Source organism: Artemia sp. Qi Xiang Cuo, chromosome 14 (genome assembly GCF_049724085.1).
Source record: "Artemia sp. Qi Xiang Cuo chromosome 14, ASM4972408v1, whole genome shotgun sequence".
Taxonomy (NCBI): Eukaryota; Metazoa; Arthropoda; class Branchiopoda; order Anostraca; family Artemiidae; genus Artemia; species Artemia sp. Qi Xiang Cuo.
In genome coordinates this window covers 16,424,770-16,446,140 of record NC_142807.1, presented here as the reverse complement: position 1 = coordinate 16,446,140, position 21,371 = coordinate 16,424,770, and the positions used below count along the sequence as shown (strand labels likewise).

The 21,371-nt window shown below is 35.0% G+C and overlaps 1 protein-coding gene across 1 annotated transcript in view; it reads right to left on the bottom strand.

Moving 5' to 3' along the window:
• ohgt (E3 ubiquitin ligase component cereblon) overlaps positions 1-8,783 on the bottom strand; it is a 50,320-nt gene extending 41,537 nt beyond the window's left edge. The window contains exons 1-2 of the mRNA XM_089099804.1: positions 8,763-8,783; positions 6,121-6,282 (exon numbers count right to left, since the gene is read on the bottom strand). Of these exons, the coding sequence (XP_088955930.1) occupies positions 6,121-6,282 (162 nt within the window). The 5' untranslated portion in view covers positions 8,763-8,783. The remainder of the gene's footprint in view (positions 1-6,120; positions 6,283-8,762) is intronic.
• Between the last annotated feature and the right edge of the window lie 12,588 nt (positions 8,784-21,371).

The following is a 21,371-nucleotide window of genomic DNA, read 5'->3' as shown; positions in this document are numbered from 1 at the left end:
TTGAGTTTCTGCGACAACACTTTCTATAAACACCTTATATGCCCCAGGGTATAAATTACAACCCTTGCCCCGAGGGCTGTGAGGGGGTTGTCATCCGCAAAAACCTAATTTACAGAAATTTCAACTACGTTAAACAAAACGGTTATCTCAAAATTTTGATTGGATGTGTTTGGGGAAATGGTGGGCGTCAGAAGGGCGTTAGTTGCACTCCAATAAATTTCAACTATTAAAAAAGGAACTAGCCCTCTCAATATCCAGACAAATGAGCCCTTTTTAAGTTTATACGACAGCGCTTAATAAAAAAACTTTATAGGCCCCCAAGCCAAAACTTACAACCCTGGCCCTGAGGGGTGGGGGGGGGGGGTGTCATCCTCAAAGACCTAATTTCCAGATCTTTCAACTACGTCGAAGAAAATTGCTATCTCAAAATTTTGATTTAATGTGCTTGGGGAAATAGTGGGCGTAAGAGGACTAGCCACTTTCGACTATTAAAAAGAGCACTAGCCGTTTCAATTTCCAATCGAATGATTCCTTTTTGAACTTCCTACGACAACGCTTTCTATAAAAAAAAAACCTTATATCCCCCCCACGGCATAACTTACAACCCTTGCCCCGAGGGCTGTGGGGGAGTCTCATCCGAAACATAATTTCCGGACTTTTTAACTACGTCGAACAGAATGGCTATCTCAAAAATTTGATTGGATGTGTTTGGGGAAATGGTGGGTATGAGAGGGGTGTTAGTTATCCTCCAATCACTTTCATCTATTAAAAAGGGAACAATCCCTTCTAATTTCCAATCGAATGAGCACTTTTTGAAGTTTCTATAACATCACTATCTATAAAACCTTATATGCCCCGAGGGCATAACTTACAACCCTTGCCCTGAGGGCTCTCAGGGGGTTATCATCCTCAAAGGCCTAATTTATAAAACTTTTTACCACGTTGAACAAAATAAATATCTAAAAATTTTGATTGGATGTGTTTGGGGAAAAGGTCGGCGTGAGAGGGGGGTTAGTTGCCCTCAAATCCCTTTCGACTATTAAAAAGGGCACTAGCCCTTTGAATTTCTAATCGAATGAGCCCTTTTTCAAGTTTCTACAACAAAGCTTTCAATAAAAACCTTATATGCCCCCAGGGCGTAACTTACAACCCTTACCCTGAGGGCTGTGGGAGGAGTCTCAAAGATATAATTTACGAAAATTCTCAAAGATATAGTTTACGGACCTTTCAACTAATTTGAACAAAATGGCTATCTCAAAATTTTGATTGGATGTGTTTTTATAAATGGGTGCGTGAAAGGGGTGTTAGTTGCCTCCCAATAACTTTCGATTTTTAAAAACGGCACTAGCCATTTGATTTTCCAATCAAATGAGCCCTTTTTGAAGTTTCTACGACAATGCTTTCTATAAAAACCTTATATGCCCCCAGGGAATAACTTAAAACCCTTGCCCTGAGGGCTGTGGGGGGTTGTCATCCTCAAAGACATAACTTCCAGGACTTTCAGCTACGTTGAACAAAATGCCTATCTTAAAATTTTGATTGGATGTATTTGGGGAAACGGTGGGCATGGGAGGAGGGTTAGTTGCCCTCCAATCACTTTCGGCTATTAAAAAGGGCACTAGCCCTTTCAATTTCGAATCGAATGAGCCCTTTTTGAAGCTTCTACGACAACGTTTTCTATAAGAACCTTATATGCCCCCAGGGCATAACTTACGACCCTTGCCTTGAGGGCTGTGGGAGAGTGTCCTCCTCAAAAACATAATTTCTAGCTGGAAATCAACAAAGCTGAACAAAATGGCTATCTCAAAAATTTTGATTGAATGTATTTGGGGAAATAGTGGGCGTGGAAGGGGTGTTCGGTGCCTTCCAATCACTTTTAACTATTAAAAAGGGCACAAGCCACTGCAATTTTCAATCGAATGAGCCCTTTTCGAAGTTTCTACGACGACTCCTTCGATACGAAGTGCCCTGGTCTAAAGGGGAAAAAATAAAATAAATCATACATTGTGCCAACATCGTTCTTTACTTAGGCAGCACGACTGCGCTACCTATGATAAAAGCCTGACAAGATGATTCATAAATAAGCTCTGTTTTGGTGTCACAAAAACAAAGAAAATCGGATGTCATAAACCATTAATCCAGATTTATTTTTCCTTTTTTTATCACTGTACATGTTTTATCTCTCTGCCCTGTTACTGTCAAAAAATCCCCCCCCCCTGGAAAATACCTACCACCACACCTCCTGCGGCTGAATGGTTTTTAGCCACTTTTGACTTATAAAAATAGGACTAGAACTCTCAATTTCTGATCGAATGAGCATCTTCCGAAGTTTCTACGACCATGAGGTGGAGATGAGGAAGGGCGGCCCCCTCCTATACGGATGAATTCTGCTCATTTTGCAATTTAATGTTACTCTTTACTCTCATAAAAACAGCGTACACCAGAAATATTCCCAGAAATCAAGAGGGATTAAATATAAATTTCACATTTTTGATGTTCTTTAAAGTTTTTTGCCCCCTCCCCCTTCACCAAAAAATAACCCTCCAAAGAAAAGTCCTGGATACGGCTCTGGGGATTTTATATCAATTTCTACCTCCACCCTCCCTTCGTCTATCCATTAGAACTAATTCTGTATTTATCTTATAAAAAAAGGACTTATAAAAAAAGGACTAGAACTCTCAATTTCTGGTCCAATGAGCATCATCCGAAGCTTCTACGACCACGAGGTGGAGATGAGGAAGGGCGGCCCCCTCCTATACGGATGAATTCTGCTCATTTTGCAATTTAATGTTACTCTTTACTCTCATAAAAACAGCGTACACCAGAAATATTCCCAGAAATCAAGAGGGATTAAATATAAATTTCACATTTTTGATGTTCTTTAAAGTTTTTTGCCCCCTCCCCCTTCACCAAAAAATAACCCTCCAAAGAAAAGTCCTGGATACGGCTCTGGGGATTTTATATCAATTTCTACCTCCACCCTCCCTTCGTCTATCCATTAGAACTAATTCTGTATTTATCTGTAGGCTCATTGTGAATTGTTGTGTTTTGGTATTAAAATGGACCCTTTGAGGCATCTCCCTCCCCTCCCTAGCTACAAAACATTCATAAAACCCTATTGTAGAGGTTTAAGGCCCTTGTATGCAAATGTTTGGAATTGTAAAACAACAGCGAATTTAGATAGTTAAATTTCTATAGACCTTAAAAATATTTTGGATAGTTGGGGAGGGAGGAAGATGCCCCAAAGGATGTATTTTAATACCAAAACATCTCAACTCTTATTGAGCCTTCAGATAAACACAGAATGAGACAAAAGGAGGGTGGAGGTAGAAATAGATGTACAATCCCCAGGGCCATATTTAGGACTTTTGTTTGGGGGTTATTTTCTCCGGGGAGGGGGGACAAAAAAACTTTGAAAAACACATCAAAAATGTGAAATTGATATTTAATACCTCTTGATTTCAGGAAATATTTCTGGTCTACGCTGTTATTATGAAAGTAAAGAGCAACATCAAACCTCAAAATGAGCAGAATTTAATCTGTATAAGTGGGGGACAGCCTTGTCCTCACCCCCACCTTCGCCTCATGGTCGTAGAAACATCGGAGGATGCTCGTTCGATCAGAAATTGAGAGTTCTAGCCATTTTTTTTTTTAAATCAAAAGTGGTTGGAAACCAACCAACTGTTAGGGGAAGAGATTTTCCAGGGAGGTATTTTTCATGGGAGGGTATTTTCAGCGGGGGAGTATTTTTTCAGGAGGGGTATTTTCTGCGGAGGTTATTTTCCGGGGAGGGGTGGGTAAACGCCTTAGACCCGTACACTAAAAGAACGAAGGGAACCCCATTAATAGACATAAAAAAAGATATATATATATATATATATATATATATATATATATATATATATATATATATATATATATATATATATATATATATATAATCATCCCAAAATTTTCCAAAAAGGTCACCTTTCTCCTATACCTCCCATTCTGGCACTAAAACGAATACTGATGAAGGTACAATTGAATCTGAAGTTTGTGCTTCGCAGCTTTTGGTGGATGAGAATGATAGTATTGACCATTGACCTGCTCTGTGTTCTTGCCTGGAAAGAACTGATATTACACTTGCATTAAGCACCCTGAATGTATAAGTTAAGTTAAGCAACTTGGGGACACAGTAAAGGGGCGAAGGGGACCTAAAATTCTAATCTGGAGGACCCCCCCCCCTCGCCCCAATTTGTCTTGAAAATGGCAAGGTTAGGTGGAACGCTATCCAGATAAAAATTTGAAGCTGATTTTGGCCACAATGGTTTGTGGCCCGTGTCAATAGGCTAAAAGCTTCTTTTGTTTCTGATAGTACTGTAAAACTTAAAAGGCCCATAGACATGGCCAGGTGGTCCTCAATAAAGAAAAATTGCTTTGGATATTACTGACATCGATATGTGACGTCTAAAACTATGCCAAAATCCCCGCTTTCTCAGAATAGCTTAGGCCTGAGGGGTGTAAGTAGACAGAGACAATGGAGCCTCAATAAAGATAAAATCCAAGAAAAAAAATCTTTAAGCTGATTCGTAATTCCCGAAATAGACCCTAATTTTTTTCGTGTCCTATCGACTAATAATTCTCTGTATCCTGGTACTAATAATTCCTGGGCATGTATACTGGTACAGACAAACCTTACAGGTAATTTTTTTGCCAAAAAACACGTTGTATCGGTTTCTGAGACCCCAATATGGACCAAACAATGTTTTCTTTCAATTGATGTGAAAATTTCGGGGTAAGTTAACTAGACCAAGGAGAAACGAGGGTAAAAAAATGTGATTATATCCATTTCTAACTCAAAATATTCGATCTTCTTATTCTGACTTGTTTTGAATTTTCATACCACGTAAAACAGCTGAAGTAAAACTCCAAGACCAAGAGAACTACAATTAATTTGAAAATTCAGAAAACAAATCTGGTTGTATTATTTCGTAACGTCATTTTTTCAAGCCAAATAACAAAACCCTTTATAATAAATGAACCTGGCATAAATTTATTGAAACAAACAAACATTTTCAACAAAACGTAACATAAAATGATTTATTCAACGGTAGTGTATATTCAAAGGTATCAACAGGACGAGGTGAAGGATGACTTCAGCCCTACCAAAGACCAAACATTACAGGGTTTTCAATCCATACGAATAATAATCCCACTCCTCCTCCTCTTGTACTTTAAAACCATAAAAATTTATTTCACAGAACTACAGCTGGTCGAAAATTTTCACTGAAAATTCAAGTTTTGTCCAGAATTTATATTACAACCCACCATTTTCACTCACATTTTCACCCACCAACATACTGAGGGGAGGGGTCTCGGAAAACCACACGGGATTCTGAAGTAATTAAGACAACCAGTTTGAACATTGATTTTTCTACACCTCCTGGATGAGATAGAGATAGAGATTTCATAGTTATGCATAAAATACGTTCTTTCAAAAAACTATTAAAAAATGAAAACACACTTGGGGTACCAGGAGGAGCCCGCTTGGTATACTGCGCTACCAGGTATATATATATATATATATATATATATATATATATATATATATATATATATATATATATATATATATATATATATATATATATATATATATATATATATATATATATATATATATATATATATATATACATATATACTTATATTTACAGAAAATATTTTTTTTTTTGCCAAGTAAACACTGAATATTTTTGGAGCGTAGCACAGTTTTGCAGTCATCTGTGAATTCTTCTAGGTGGGATGAAGGTCAACAAAGATTAACCTCCACCGTACGAGCTTGCTTAGTCACACACAGATGTTACCCTTGGTATAGGAGGGGGCGTGGGGGATCACAAAATAATTACACTTTTTAATTTGATCAAATTTTGGGACTGTTCAGGAAGGAGGTCATTCAGATAGGTCTTGATGGAGTATCCTCCATTTCTATGTTTAGCTGTAGCTATTAAGGCGAGGTGCAATTTTTACAGTCGCAAGACAATTTAACTTCCCCCTCCCTCCATATTGACTCATATCATAAGTTATGTAGGGATGAGTGAGAGCAAACGTAGAAGTGACGAAGAAAAAATAACTAACAGTGTGTTGGTCAGGAGGTCCTCGCTGAAATTCAACAGGCTCAGTGTGAGCTATTTCCTCACCAATGGCTGGAGCTATTTCTACTGGAATTATGTCTAACTGCTCGTCCATATTCACACTTTCTTCATCTGCACTTAAGTAATCACTGTTTGAGTCACTCATCTGTAATATTAATAGTATAAGTGACATTATTATGAATCAAGGGATCCTGCAATTTTGCCATATTGCAACAATACAGTTCAAAAAAATAAAATAAATGAACAAAAACTTAATGGTCACTGATATTTGATTTAACTATTATTAGAATGAATAGAATAGAATTTTATTTTAAAAATTACTATCGTAGCATGATCGCCGAATTTGAATTTTACATCCAAAAAAGCACTATATAAATCTCATAAGCACTATACATATATATATATATATATACATATCATCTTCAGAACGTGATGTTCACGTCAAACATAATTCATTGTAAAAAAATACATTAAAAAAAAATTAACACTTAGTTAAAAATTCAAATTAAAAATAAATAGAAAACAATAAAATTAATGAAAAATATATAAAAATAGGATGGGTCAAAATCTAGAAATTTCTGTTGCACATATTTACGAAACTAGGTATAAAACTTTTTGCTAAAAGTTTAGAAAAAATAAGATGAGTCAAAATCTAGAAATTTGTGTTGTATATATTTACGAAACTCGGTATAAAACTTTTCGCTAACCGCTGATGGGCATAGCATACCGGCTGAAGTTTCTCAACAGGCACTGCAACCCTGCGCGGGAGTCGTTTTGTTGTGGATTGAGGGGGGGGGAAGGGTTTTGTAGATTGGGTGGATCAGAGATTTTCTTCCGAAATCCATGCAGAGTTTCTCTCTTCTTTTTTTAGAGTTTGCATTTTAAACTTTGTCAGCAGCTCTTCATACGACATTTCTGCCTGCTTTGATACTATCATTAGAGCTCTTTCGATCCTGGCGCTTTGCTCAGTCGTCAGTCCAAAATGCCATACAGGAGCTGCATATTCCAGAATTGGGCGAATAAGAGATGTAAATATTCGGAGGAGGTGATCTGGAGGGGCACCATGTTTCGATATAAGCTTGAGCATCTGCTGCCCAGCATTCCCCTTTTTTACTAGACTAGATGTGTTTGCTCCCCATTTTAAATCACTGGTAATAATAACTCACAAGAGTTTAATCTTCCTTAAATTAAGACAATCAGAGATAATTGGTAGAAAATTTGGTTCAGAAGAATTTAAAAATGAAATAGTTAAAATTGAAGATTTACTGTCATTTACTTTCATATTTCAACTTGAAGCTTTAGTCTTCACGTTATTAATTAAAATTTGAGCTTTGCTACATTCATTTGCTTCACTAATTTCTCCAAGGGTATGGTCGTCAACATATTTCCAGCGGTCTTCACAATCATTAGCGATAATCAAAGACTTCTTATATTTTATTGTTCTACTCCAAAAATTTGAATGAGCCAGTGGCTTCAAACCCTACATATTTTTCCCAAGATTTATTCCACAGCCCAGAGTATCTCATACAGTAAATTTTTCAACTCCATCCTACATGTGCAGTTAGCATGTTCCCCTACAAAAAAAATTCCTTTTGAGATATTCCTTGCTCAACTTTTTTTACTGTCTTGGTGGTACCAATAGTAACAGTAAATGCATGGATCATGTCGTAAATATCCTCAGAGGATGGGTAAAGCATTTATTTGTAGAATATCAACATAGCTTCCCTTTTAAAATACTTCTAAAAAAATTATTTTGCAATATCATGACCTGAAACACTCTATAAGGACATAGAGTGAGGGGGGGGGGGGGGGTTAATCAGAAAAGGAATAAATTCTTAGGCCCTAAGTCTTTCTTAATCAACTGACTTTTTCCTTTAACTTTGTTGTTTTATCCTCTAATCCAAACAGTAAATTAAGCTTTTTCAGAGGTTCTTTGCATAACTGTTGAGCAAAAGTGTAAAATGGCAGCTTTCAACTTACTTTTTAAGGGGATTTTGATATCCTAAAGAATCACCCTATCTTGTCCATTATAAACAGTTTTTACTTTGTGTGGTCAAACTATTTACAATTGATTGGGCAGTTTTGCCATAGCCTGTAGAGCTCTGATAAGAGACCCGGATAAGTGCCAGAAAACTAAAATCCAACACCTACTTTCCCAGAAATCTTAGAATAACTATTTGAATCATCTCATTTTTTGATGGACATACAGAGTTTCAGTTTTAATGGAAATTGCAAATTTCATTTTTTTGATTAGCAGAGCTGAATTTTCTTTTTAAAGTACAGTAAAAAGCAGTCTCTAAAAATTTTCTAGCATATCTGCCAGGAAAACCCCCAAAATTAGCTCAAAACAAATATCATTTGATCAATTTGGCAGCATTGGGAGTTTCCTGCGGTGCAACCTAATTTAATTGAAGAACTTGCAGCACAATTTTACTGTCTTTTAAATCAAATTCCATAGTCAAACCACAAATTCTTAAGAGCTTGCAATGATAACTAATCCCCCCAGGAGAATTCGTTAGCGGACCCTTTGTCTTTGAGACGGACAGCCGATGTTCACAAAACAATTTTTAAGGTATCAAACAAAAAAAGTAAAGTAATACAGCATTTTACTATTACTGTCCTTACCGGTGGTGCTGATCTCCGATTTCATGGCCCTTCAGCCAAGAAGTACAATGGGGGGTTGGGGGCCAGCCATCCTGTCCTTTCGCACACCCTTCCAGCTTACTTTCCCCAGATTTCTCCAGGTACCCACCTAACCAAATAACCGGGAACACCCGGATTCAGACCCTGCCCTGCGGACAAAGGACTCCAATTCTAGAACGCTATCCAATTGGCTAGGATTCCTCTTAAGTCATAGTGCTAGGGAACAAAGCTTTCAGAATTAGATTTACAGCCTAAACTAGGGCTTGGGAAAATGATTTTAAGTTCAAAGCTCCATCTTTCCTACCTTATAGTCATAATATCTACAAGAATCTTGTCTTAGAGGTTAAGGCCATATAAGTGATTCACTGAGCAAACTTAGGTGGAGGTATACTGATTCCAATTTAGCTGCTAAAAAGAGTACACTGATTCCAAATTATTCAATTTAGCTGCTAAACAGAGCAAAATGGCCCAACTTGCAAATTTTTTTTTCTACAATATCTGCACAAGGGCAAAAATTGTCTGTACCATGCCAGTCAGTACGGCACAAGGCAAGGATGCATATATTTATAACAGACCACAAAAGCCTTTCTGCCTGGGAACTAAAATGTTAGATTACAATTCAAGTTTTAGGCAAAATTAGAATATTCAGTTAAATTTAATCAGCTGTATTTTTTTTCGTTATAGTCGTTGGGGTTGATCCAGAGTTAGTAGAGGTTATGATCTTAATTAAGACTTTTATTATGATTTATTCAAGATCTACCAAGGCTTGCAAAAAAAATTGTTATTCTTATCTTTCAGAGCATTTCTTACCAAGAACAGGCATCTTGAAAAATAGAACGATAACAGTGCAGATAAAGAAAAAAAGTGATCATAGGGCGTATTTCTGCCTTTTTGTCATAAAAAAAGAGTTTTTTAAAGGAAACTAAAGAGCCATATAAAAATTTATGACAAACAGGAATAAATTCCTATAGAAGTTAAACTTAAACACTATTATTAAATTAAACTTAAACAATATAGAAGTTATAAACTTAAAACAAACAGAAATCAGTGCCAACAAATAATTGAAACCAAAGTGAACAAAAATTAAAATAATAATCGTACCAAAAATAAAGGCAACTGTTATTGAGATAGATGAATAATTATTAATAATATAATTACAAATAGATTATTTAATCATATTTAAATACTAAAATGGGAAAAAATGAAAATGAATACTTAAGGCAAATTCAAAGTAAACAGAAATTACTACGATCAGGAGTTAATAACTACCACCCCCCTAACCGTAAACCTTCTAAAGTCTATGCTGGCATTTGTATATAACTAGGAGCTATATGTATTTTGATTCAAATATTGTGCTTTATTTTTTCAAAACATCAACAAAAAAAAAAAAAAATGAAATCAAGTCAAGATAACTGGAAAGAACTAATGAAAATGGACTGAATTTTTAATATAAAACAATATTAATTTCTAGAAATCTCAGCAATTCAAGATTTTATTTAACAGTAATTTTTTTTTCAATGCAATAACAAGAAAAATTATGTTTAAGATACATCTTGTTTTCAGTAAAGCACAAATGACACAATAGTATCAAAAAGTTTACGGCTAGGGGGTGAGGTGGGGGAGAGTAGGCTAGCCAAAATCCTGTTTGTAATAACTTCTGTTCATTCTAAGTTGGGTTTGAGTATTTCATTTTAGTTTTACTTGTTTTAGGATTTATTTGTTTGTATATATCTATTTGTCTATATCAATACAAGCTACCCTTGTGTTTGATGTGACTATTCCAATTTTTATTCGTTTTGTCTTTCAATTATTATTTGACAGTAATTTCTGGTTGTTTTGGGTTTGAATTTTTATAGGACTTTATTTCTGCTCATCTTAAAGTTTTAATACGATTCTTTACTTTTGTTTCAAAAACTTCTTTGTCAGAAAGTTTTCTTTTAATTAATCTCTGTTTGTTTTGTATACCAGTTTTATTATTGGTTAATATAATTAATATTTCTCCATTTTTTCAGGTTTTCAGCTTATGAATTAAAATATTAGATTCGAATTTAAATCCTTAAGTTGCATAGAGGTGACTTGAGCATTGTCTCTGATTCTGTTCAATATAAGTATTGTAAAAATTTGAAATCAAGGTTTGGGATGGTTTTTGAGCCAATATTTTAATCCAACATTAATTTATAGATAATATGCAGTCCTCAAAAGAATCCTCCAGGGAGAATGTCCAAAAGATTATACATGAGTGAAAATGGGATAAGAAAACATATAACAGAGGAATCACTCAGCTCTCTTTATTTCTGGTGCTTTAAACTTTTATTTGTGACTTTGATGTGAGCATTTGCTAGGGGTGTTGTGGAAAAGCTGTTATTCTGACAACCTGGATGCACATAATGTCTTTTGAATGAGTTCAAAACCCCTCTCAAAATTTCCTGAAAGTTAAAACCTAATACATTAGCCATTCTTGAAACAATTCATATATGCCCTTTTGACAACCTGAATGCAAATAGTTTTTTTTTGTATTTACTCCAATATACCCCTCAACATTACCTGAAAATTTCGACTTAATACCCTTGCTGTTCCTGAAGTATTCCACACACCATTTTAACAACTTAGATGCACGTAGTACTTTTTGATTTAGCTTAATGACCCTCCTCAATATTCATTGGAAATTTCAACTGAATACCATTAGCCATTCCTGAGATATTGCAGATACACCATTCTGACAGTTAGGATGCAGATAGTGTCTTTCAATTAAGTTCAACATCCCCCTCGACGTTGTTTGAGAGTTTGAACTTATAACCCTTAACTGCTCCTGAGATATTGCAGATATATCAATTGGACAAAGTGGATACGCATGATGTGTCTCAATTTAGTTCAATATCCCAATTGATATTTCTTGAAGTTTCAACTTAGCAAACCTAGCCTTTCCTGACATATTGCAGATATACACTTTTGATAACCTGGATGCACATGGTGTCTTTTGATTTAGTTCAACATTTTCTGAAGTTTAACCTTAATACATTCAGCCTTTTTGGACACTCACAGGATCAAAATGCTCCGTTTTCCCAATAAAAACTTTAGATGTAAACAATGAGCAACTTACATAACTTACAGCCCTTGCACCATGGACTGTGAGGAGTCATGTTATCCCCAGAGACATAACTATTAACCTTTAGACTATTTTGAACAAAATGCAATCTCAAAATCTTGATTTTATGTGTTTGAGGGGAGAGCAGCTAAAAAGGGCGCGGTAGGGATGCTGGATGCCCTTCAATCACTTCTTATTCACAAAAAGGGGTCTAGAACTGTCAATTTCCAATCAAACAAGTTCCCTCTGAAGTTTCTATAGCCACCCCTTCTATATAAGCGGCTCTGGAAAAAAAAATAATACACTGAAGCCTTATGGATTTTTATTATAAGCAGAAATAGTGCATAGTCTCTGAAAATAGAACACAAACAGGAAAAAAAATGTGTTTCTCCATTGTATGGAGATAGCTGGACATAATATGTCACCAGAAGAAATACTATAGAGAAACATTTTATTAGGGCTATATATGGGATCATCAGCAGGGTGGTGGTGTGAATAACAAGAAATCTAATGGTAATACTTTTAGTCACAGTTCACCAAAAGAGATACAATAGAAAAATATTTTCTTAGGGCTATATATGGGATCATCAGGAGGGTGGTGATAAGAATTGCCAGAAAAACAACCATGATATTTGTAAGAGCATAAAATGAGGACTTTACTGGTAATACTTTTTGTTCTATCATGTTTTCTTCAAAGGAGCCCCTAGACTTTGCTTCAATGTACTCATCCCAATATATATAGCCCAGTTTACATATTGCTATTTTATTTTACAATAATGTTAATATTCTCTTCCTTATTTGTTTACAATAATCAAACAGCAATTTTTTCTTTTAAATTGGAAGTTGTATATACATAAACTGAGCTATATATTGCTCCACTAGGAAGGGGACAGGTGTTAAAGCAAAGCAGCCTTTAGAAGTAAGATAATTAAGCATTTTAATTACAATAAAGTACTTTTCAGGATTTTATAGTGTATTCTTCAGAAGAGAGGATGGACTGAATAGTAATTGTTGCTGTCAAAGTGATAGGACAGCATAAGTGTCTTAGGCTAAAAAATTTGTTTTTTTTCAAATTGGTTTTAAAAGAATAAACACAAAAAATAATGGCAAACCCAGAAAACCAGCATATTTTTATACATAGCATAGGGCAATATCTGGCCCCATATGGGGAGGGGGCTTGGAAGCAATTCTAACAGCAGCAATGATTATGTTTAAAAAAGCATAGAACAGAAAATATTATGTTATTTTTCTTTTTTTACAATCTGATTTCTACTTTACAACAAACTTTAACTAGAAAATAAAACTTTTAGGAATGAATTTAAAGTAGAAGTTATGTCCTGGAAAGGGGATTTTAAGCTCATATCTCTCCTTCTTTCTCATTTATACCACTTAAAAAATTGCATAGTCAAGGAGACATTTCTGTGTCCATCTAAATTAAAAAAAAAATAACATGTTTTTTTAATTTTGGTTAGATTTAATTTTTCTTTGACTCAAGGTTTTAAAAACACAAATTATAATGATTTTACTAGGATTTTAAGTCACATCAGGATTTTTTTTTTTCAATTTAAGACACAATTCTCCAAATTATTTAAGAGTTTTTAATCAGGATTTGGCAAAGTTATGTGACTCGAAACACTTTCATAGGGCCTTTTTGCTGTGTAGGCCTTGACTTATTTCAGAAAGTTTTGTTTTTATACCACAAAGTTGATCTAACTTCATTGAGGGTTAGTGCCCTTTTGAGAGAAGGGGATGGTGGTAAAGCTAGATGCATAAAAATGTCTTCCCATGGGATAAATTAGGCTCTGGAAACATTCTTGAAAAGTTCATTCACCAAACATAAGTAATTTTCAAGATAGCAAAAGCCTAGTAAAATTCTATATGATAAGCTTTTTGCTGTCTTGAAAATAGTAAAATTGGAAGAATAAACTTTTCATAGATGAATTCAGAGCTCAAATTAGGTATTTAGAAGATATTTTTAAATTCTTATCTCTACTCCTCCCCTATTTCTAAGACTTGAAAATTGCATAGAAGACATTTAACCCAGTTTTATCTTTGGAAAATATTTTTCCATAATTTTGATTGAAAGTCTAATTTGCTGAAACCCTGGGTTTTGAAAGCAGAGTTCTTATGATTTAAGCAGGAATCTAAGCTATACCTTTTGATCTATGTATGACCATAAAATCACAGATAAACTTTTTGCCAGCATGGAAAGGCCTTTCAAAGTACAGTATTTTTCTTTACCCCTTCCTTCTCCAAAGGAGATCAACATTTTCCTTATTTCAAGGGGTTAAAAGATTGCACTGGCAACAGGTCTACCTATCTAAATTTTGACAAAAATATTTTTTACCTTAATTTTGGGTTTTCAGTCTCTTTTTCATTAGCTCTAGTTTTTGAAAAGGTAATTGCAATTGTTTCAGCAGGATTTTAAGCTATGTCAAGGTTTTTTTTCCCCTAAACTTCATAGAAATTGGGATTGAGCAGCATCCCAATCCTCTATGACCCTATATATAGCCCTAATAATGTATCTCCGCTATTTTTAATCTCGTATTCATTCATGTTTCTGTACTCTTTACTTGATAAAATTTAATTTTGCCTTAGTGATAAGTGAGATTGGGGCAATATGGACACCCCATTCCCATCCACTCCAAGTTAATCTAAGCTTAAAACACATTATAGCCAAAATAGTTAGCATTAATGGTAGGGGTGCGGGGGTAAAATTTTTCCTGCTTTGATCAGAGGCAACACTGGCCATACAGCTCCAATGTTTTATTAGTTTTTTTTTCCCCCAAAGGCACTTCATACAGAAGGGGTCATCATAGAAACTTCGCTCATTTGATTGGAAATCCATAGGGATAGTGCCCTTTTTAATATTCGAAAGTAACTGGAGGGCACCTAGCGCCCCCCCCCCTCCTCCATGCTCGTCACTCCCCCAAACACATCCAATCAAAATTTTGAGAGAACCATTTTGTTCAGCGTAGTTGATTTTCAGATAGAAAATATGTTTTTGAGGAGGAAACTCCCCCACAACCCTCAGGGCAATGGTTTTAAGTTATACCCTGGGGGCATATAAGGTTTTTATAGAAGGCGTTGTCGTAGAAACTTCAAAAAAGGCTCATTCGATTGGAAATTCAAAGAGCTATGCCCTTTTTAATAGTGGGACGTGATTGGAGGGCAACTAGCCCCCCCCCCCACACCAATCATTCTCCCAAACGCATCCAGTCAAAATTTTGAGATAGCCATTTTGTTCAGCATAGTTGATTTTCAGATAGAAAATATGTTTTTGAGGAGGATACTCCCCCACAACCCTCAGGGCAAGGGTTTTAAGTTATACCCTGGGGGCATATAAGGTTTTTTATAGAAGGCGGTGTGATAGAAACTTCAAAAAAGGCTCATTTGATTAGAAAATCAAAGGACTAGTACCCTTTTTAATAGTCAAACGTAATTTGAGGGTAACTAACCCCCCTATCACGCCCACCTTTTCCCCAAACACATCCATTAAAAATTTTGAGACAGCTATTTTATTAAACGTAGTTTTAAGTTCTGGAAAATAGATCTTTGAGGATGACAATCCCCCCAAAGCCCTCAGGGCAAGGATTGTAATTTAAGGATTCTCCGAATCCTTCATATTATTTCTTATGGAAGGGATGCTTTTATAAACTTTAGAGAGGGCTCATTTGATTGGAAATTGAAAGTTCTTGTTTACTTTTTAAGATTCAAAAGAGCTTGGAGGGCAGCTAGCCCCCCCCCCTAACGTAGTCTAAAGTAATGTAATTTACTTAAATAGCGCAAGATTGCGTTAATTAAACTTGCTCCTAATGCAAGTTTATCGGATCGACCTATTTTACCCCCCCCCCCCTATAAAATCCTGGATCCACCTCTGGTGTAAGGGCACTATAACTTTTAATTTGAAATTCAATAAACCCCGTTCCAAAGTTTATGCAACCACCTCTTCCACATAAAGTGCCCCTGGACTTTATGTTTTTTTTAGTTTAGTTTTTTTTAGTTATGTTTTTTTGTAAGTTTTGTTTAGTTTAGCATTTTGGTACCAAAACACTAAATTAGTAGATAGGTTTACCCTTATTGATAATCTCAAATAAATACATGGGCACCTGTAAATGGGGGGGGGGGCTCCTGTCCTCCTCCAGACTGAATGATTCTGCCTTATATTTTTGCTTTTAAATTTCTATTATACAGCATTGGAAACACTGATTAGACAAGGTAAGCCTCACCCCCCTGAAATTCAGCATATGGGCACCCATGAATAAGTCAACTTAATGAGACTATGCATGAGAACTTCAAATTTTATTTCTGAATATGACCCTCTTTTGTATTTGTGGCATAGATGTATGAGCAGTCCACCACATCAGGAGACATGTGGGTAAATTTCTAGGTGGTGCAAAAATTTAGCTGGGATGAAAGTAAAAACATCATTTGATGCCTTTTTTATGCTATTTCATAATTCAATAATTGCTTCTGGGGCTAATTGCATCTTGAGCCCTTAAATGGGCCCCAAAGGTTTTTCATTTTGTAACTACACAAAGAAGTTATAACCTAACCTGCAAAATACTTGATTGTCAATTCAAATGCTGTTGATAAAAATAGTGCTGAATTTTCTGATTCAAAACTTTGCTGTTGACAATTCAGGATATACATTTGCATGGTATACATACATTAGTGGGGTGGGGTGAGTAGAGTTCATGGTAAATTTGCAGTGGGGCATATAATTTAGATAGGATGAAAATGAGAACAACTTTTTTTATGCTCTTTCATAATTCATATAAAATACCTTTGGGGCTCCTTTAAGGGCTCAAGATGCAATTAGCCCCAGAAGCAATTATTGAGTTATGAAATAGCATAAAAAAGGCATCAAATGATGTTTTCACTTTCATCCTAGCTCAATTATTGCATCACCTAGAAATTTACTGACATGTGAAGGAAACAATTCTCACTTCATAATATGCACATTAATTCTATTTAATATATTTTACAGCAGGAGAACCTTTATTTTCACTTCTTTCCTTGTTTTTCTAGTCAGAAGTCAACTTGTTGTCAAGAAATTCATGAATAAATTCAATTTCTCAACCAAAAATAATGTTTGCCATTTTCTTATTTGGGTGGACCAGATGATGAAGGATAGAATGCCCCCCCCCCCAAAAAAAAAAAAAATATATACATTTGTAGCAGCAAAATGGGATCTGATTTTGCTCTTAATGGGAAAACCATAACTTAATGAGACATATATTTGGGTAGGCTACAGATTTGCAAAATAAGAATCTGTTTTGCTACTACAAATATATATATATGTTTTGTCTTTTGCTTGGCATTCTATTCACAATATAAAAGTTATTATTATTACAGGCAAGGTGTCCAGGATTGGTGGGATGGGTAAAACTGTACTTAAGCAATTTTGGCTATCTTGGAAAGGGGTTAGGTTAGGAAAATGAAACTTTCAGGGATGGGTCTACAGGCTAAAATGTGTCCTGGGGAGGTATTTCAAAATAACAAACTCCACTCCTTCTCTCTCTAGAAGGTCCTGAAATTTGCCTACATAACAGGTCTTTTTGTGCAAACATTTTGTGTAAAAGTTACTTGTATTGCAATTTGCTTCACTCTGACCATCTTTTTTTTTCATGTAAAATGAGTAGCCTTTGAATTCCCAAGCCTATGAGCCCAATTTTTGCATTTAGTCTCATCTAACTAAAATATATTGCCCCCTCCTCCAAAAAGCATTTAAACTGTATACAACTTTATATATATACCTTTTAAAATTTTGACAAAAAGCATTTTACCTTAATTTTTAGTTATTAGTTTCTTTTTCTTCAGCTTTAGTTTAGAAAATGCAATTCCTGTTATTTGAGTAGAATTTTAAGCCATATTAATGTTTTTTTTTCAAAATTTAAGAAATGTAGGCTATTTCCATATCTTTAAAACTTTGTATAAATTGGGATTGAGCAAAGTTGAGAAGCTGGAAACAATTTTGTTGCACTTCGTTTAAGTAGAAGATCTATTTTGCAAGGCTTCACTTTTATAATACACAGATTTTTAAGGGCCATCAAAGGTCAGGACCCTCTAAAGGGGGAAGGAGTGGAGGTAGATACTTCAAAACACCTTTCTACTTTGGTAAATTTTTGTTGTTCACACAATTGACTTATGCATAAAGTAAACATGCCACTTGATGGTTTTTTATGCTCTTTCCAAATATAACAATCATTTTTGTTCAAAATGAATTTTACCCCCACCCCTATATATACCAATTCAGTGTATATATTTGCACATTAGGGGTGGGGGTGGGGGGAAGTTTAAACTTACCTCTCATTTACATCAGAAATAACATTTACCCCACCCCTCCCCTAATGTGCAAATATATACCCTGAATTGGTACACACAGGCAGGGGAGTCCCAAGACTCATTTCATTGGAGGGGGACAATCTTTGTAAATTTTACCAAATTGCTACCTGATTTATGCCAAATTTTCTGCAGAAATCAAGAATTTTTCTAAATGCTGGGCAATTTTACAAAATTTTGGCCAACATTTTTGCCTTTGCTGAAGATTTTACCTAATCCCAAAAACATTGGAGAGGTAGCCCCCCCCCCCCTTGGAATGCTCCTGTGTATAGGCCTATTTGGAAAGCATAAAAAAGCCATAGAGTGGTACATTTAGCCTACTTTATTAACAACTCAATAATATGAACAACAAAAATTTAGGCCTACCTATACTTTAGCCTTTAGACACATCCCTGAAAGTTTCATTTTCCTAACCTTATCCCTTTCCAAGATAGCCAAAAGTAGCTAAAGTAGAATTTTACCAAATCCTAGATTAGGTGCTTATTTTGATCTTAAAAGTAAGAAAAGTTAGGCAAACGAAACTTTTAGAATTCATGAAAAAAAACTCTTGATATGGCTTAGAATTTTATGGAAATAACAATAGGCTATTAACAATTGCACTTTTGAAAATAGAGCCAATGATAAAGAAATTGAAATTTAAGCTAAAATGTTAGATCTACTTATCAGAATTCAGATATGCTAGGTGACCTGTCAACTATGCAATCTTCTGAACAAAAGTAAGTACAAAAAGGTAATATTCTAGACAAAACTACTTTCTGCAGTAGGCTATCATGTGTACATTTTTTAAATCTTGTGCATTATTTTAGCAATGCCTAAAATGAAACGTTAAAGACCCGCATCGGCAAAAGCACGCCAATGGAGCCGTAGAATCAGAAAAAGGAATTCTTTTATTAATGCTATGTTCAGACGCATAGGATTTTGAAAAAATCCTATAGCAAATTCCTTAAAGGTTTTTAAAAAACTGGTTCAGACGCATAGAAGTGTCTAGATGCATGAGGTAAAAAGTGTCCTAAGTATTTTTGATGGCAAAATATTTGAAAAGTAGGAAAATGGATACGGATTCAGAACTGGAAGATTTGGCAATTGTATGTGCTATATTACACGAAAGGAGACAAAATGCCGAACGTAGTAGAAGAGCTAGGAAAAAGAGGAGGTGGTGGGTTCGTCTAGTACATACTATAAAGGCTGAATTGTATTGTTTGTGTACATTTAGGCTATTAAGATGCCAAAACATAACCTATGTTCAATATTTTGATGCGTTAATGCAGGGACAATTTAGAAGCAAACTCATCTTCATTCACTAAATAATATTGATCAAGTGCTTTGTCCATTCAAAATAAATAGCCTCCTATAATATTCTTTGAACAACTTTTTAAAAATCTGAAAATAACATGCATAGGCTACTTAGCCTAGGCTAAATGATTTCTAAAAATACTTGACTGTACTTTATCAACACCTCTCCTGCTAATGGGTAAATATATTGCCTAGCTCTAGTTATATATGTCCCATGCAGTTTTCTATTGTCGCTTTTGGTAAAATTCTAATTTAGCTACTTTTGGTTGTCTTGGAAAGGGGTTAGGTTAGGAAAACGAAACTTTCAGGGATGGGTCTACAGACTAAATAATGTATCAGGAAGGTATATTGAAGTACCTACCTCCACTTCTTCACCGTCTAGAGGATCCTGATCTTTAAAAATTTGTGTGTTATAAAAGTGAAACCTTGCAAAATAGATCTTCTGTTTAAATGAAGTACAAAAAAAATTTGTTTTCATCTTCAAAACTTTGTTTAAACCCAATTTATAAGGTTTTAAAGATATGTAAATACATTTCCTAAATTTTGAAAAAGAAACATTGATGTGGCTTCCCAAACTTCTACCCAAATAACAGGAATTGCATTTTAAAAACTAAAGCCAGAGAAAAAGAAACTGATAACTGAAAATTTAGGTAAAATGTTGTTTTGTTTAAATTTTGAATATTGGAAAGGGGTTAGGTTAGGAGAATGAAACTTTCAGGGATGGGTCTGCAGGCTAAAGTATGTCACAGGAAGGTATTTTGAAGTATCTACCTCCATTCCATCTCCCACTAGAAGGTCCTGATCTATAAAAATATGTGCGTGTGTTTTTTTGTTTTTTTTTTAGTGAATTCTTGCAAAATAGATCTTCTGCTTAAATAAAGTACAACAAAATTATGTCACCTTCACAACTTTGCTCAATCCCAATTTTTAAGGTTTTACAGATATGCAAATAAATTTCTTAAGCTTAAAAAAAAAAAACATCAATAGGCTATGGCTTAAAATGCTGCTCAAATAACAGGAATTTGATTTTCAGAACTAAAGGCAGAAAAAAAGAAACTGACAACTGAAAATTAAGGTTAAATGTTTTTTTGTTAAAATTTCAATAGGTACCTGTCATGTAGGCAAAATTCAGAACCCTCTCCAGGGAGAAGGAGTGGAGGTAGGTACTTCAAAATACCTTTGTGGGACATTTGTTAGCCTGTAGACCCATACCTGAAAGTTTCATTTTCCTAACCTAACCTCTTTCCATGATAGCCCAAAGTAAGTTAAAGTAGGATTTTACCTTTAATTTCTCTCAGTTGCAATTATAAAATTAGGAAACAAAATAAAAAGGCATGAAATGATTTATTCACTTTCATCCTGCAAAAGTTATGTTGTCAGTTGCAAATTTGTCAAATAACTTTTAGGGGAGGGGGGCAAATTAAAGTGAATAACTGTTAGGAAACAATAACAAAACTTTGTAAAGTCTGCCTTCTGGTATCTTGGCAGTAGCCTACATGAATTAGTATATGTATTGTTTTTTATTTTGTCATTAAATCAAGTCAAGGCTTTTTTTTTCTTATATTTGAGTCCAGAGAATGGTGCTGAAATTAGTATTGCCATGGGCTCTGCCAATCTTAAGAATTGCTCAGATTAGGACTAAATAGACTTTAACCAAGTTTCAGCCTAGCCTGTGCGAACTAAAGAACTTGGCTAATCTTATTTAATTTGGTATTAGCTAGTGATATGCACAAAATTTGGATCGGATGTAACTTTACTGTAGACCTTAGCTCCTCCAGGGACAGGTATGGCACATAGGGCACCAATGAAGCCTTGCCAGACATCCTGGAACAGAGTAGCCCCCATGATGTCCTCCCACTGTGGTTGCA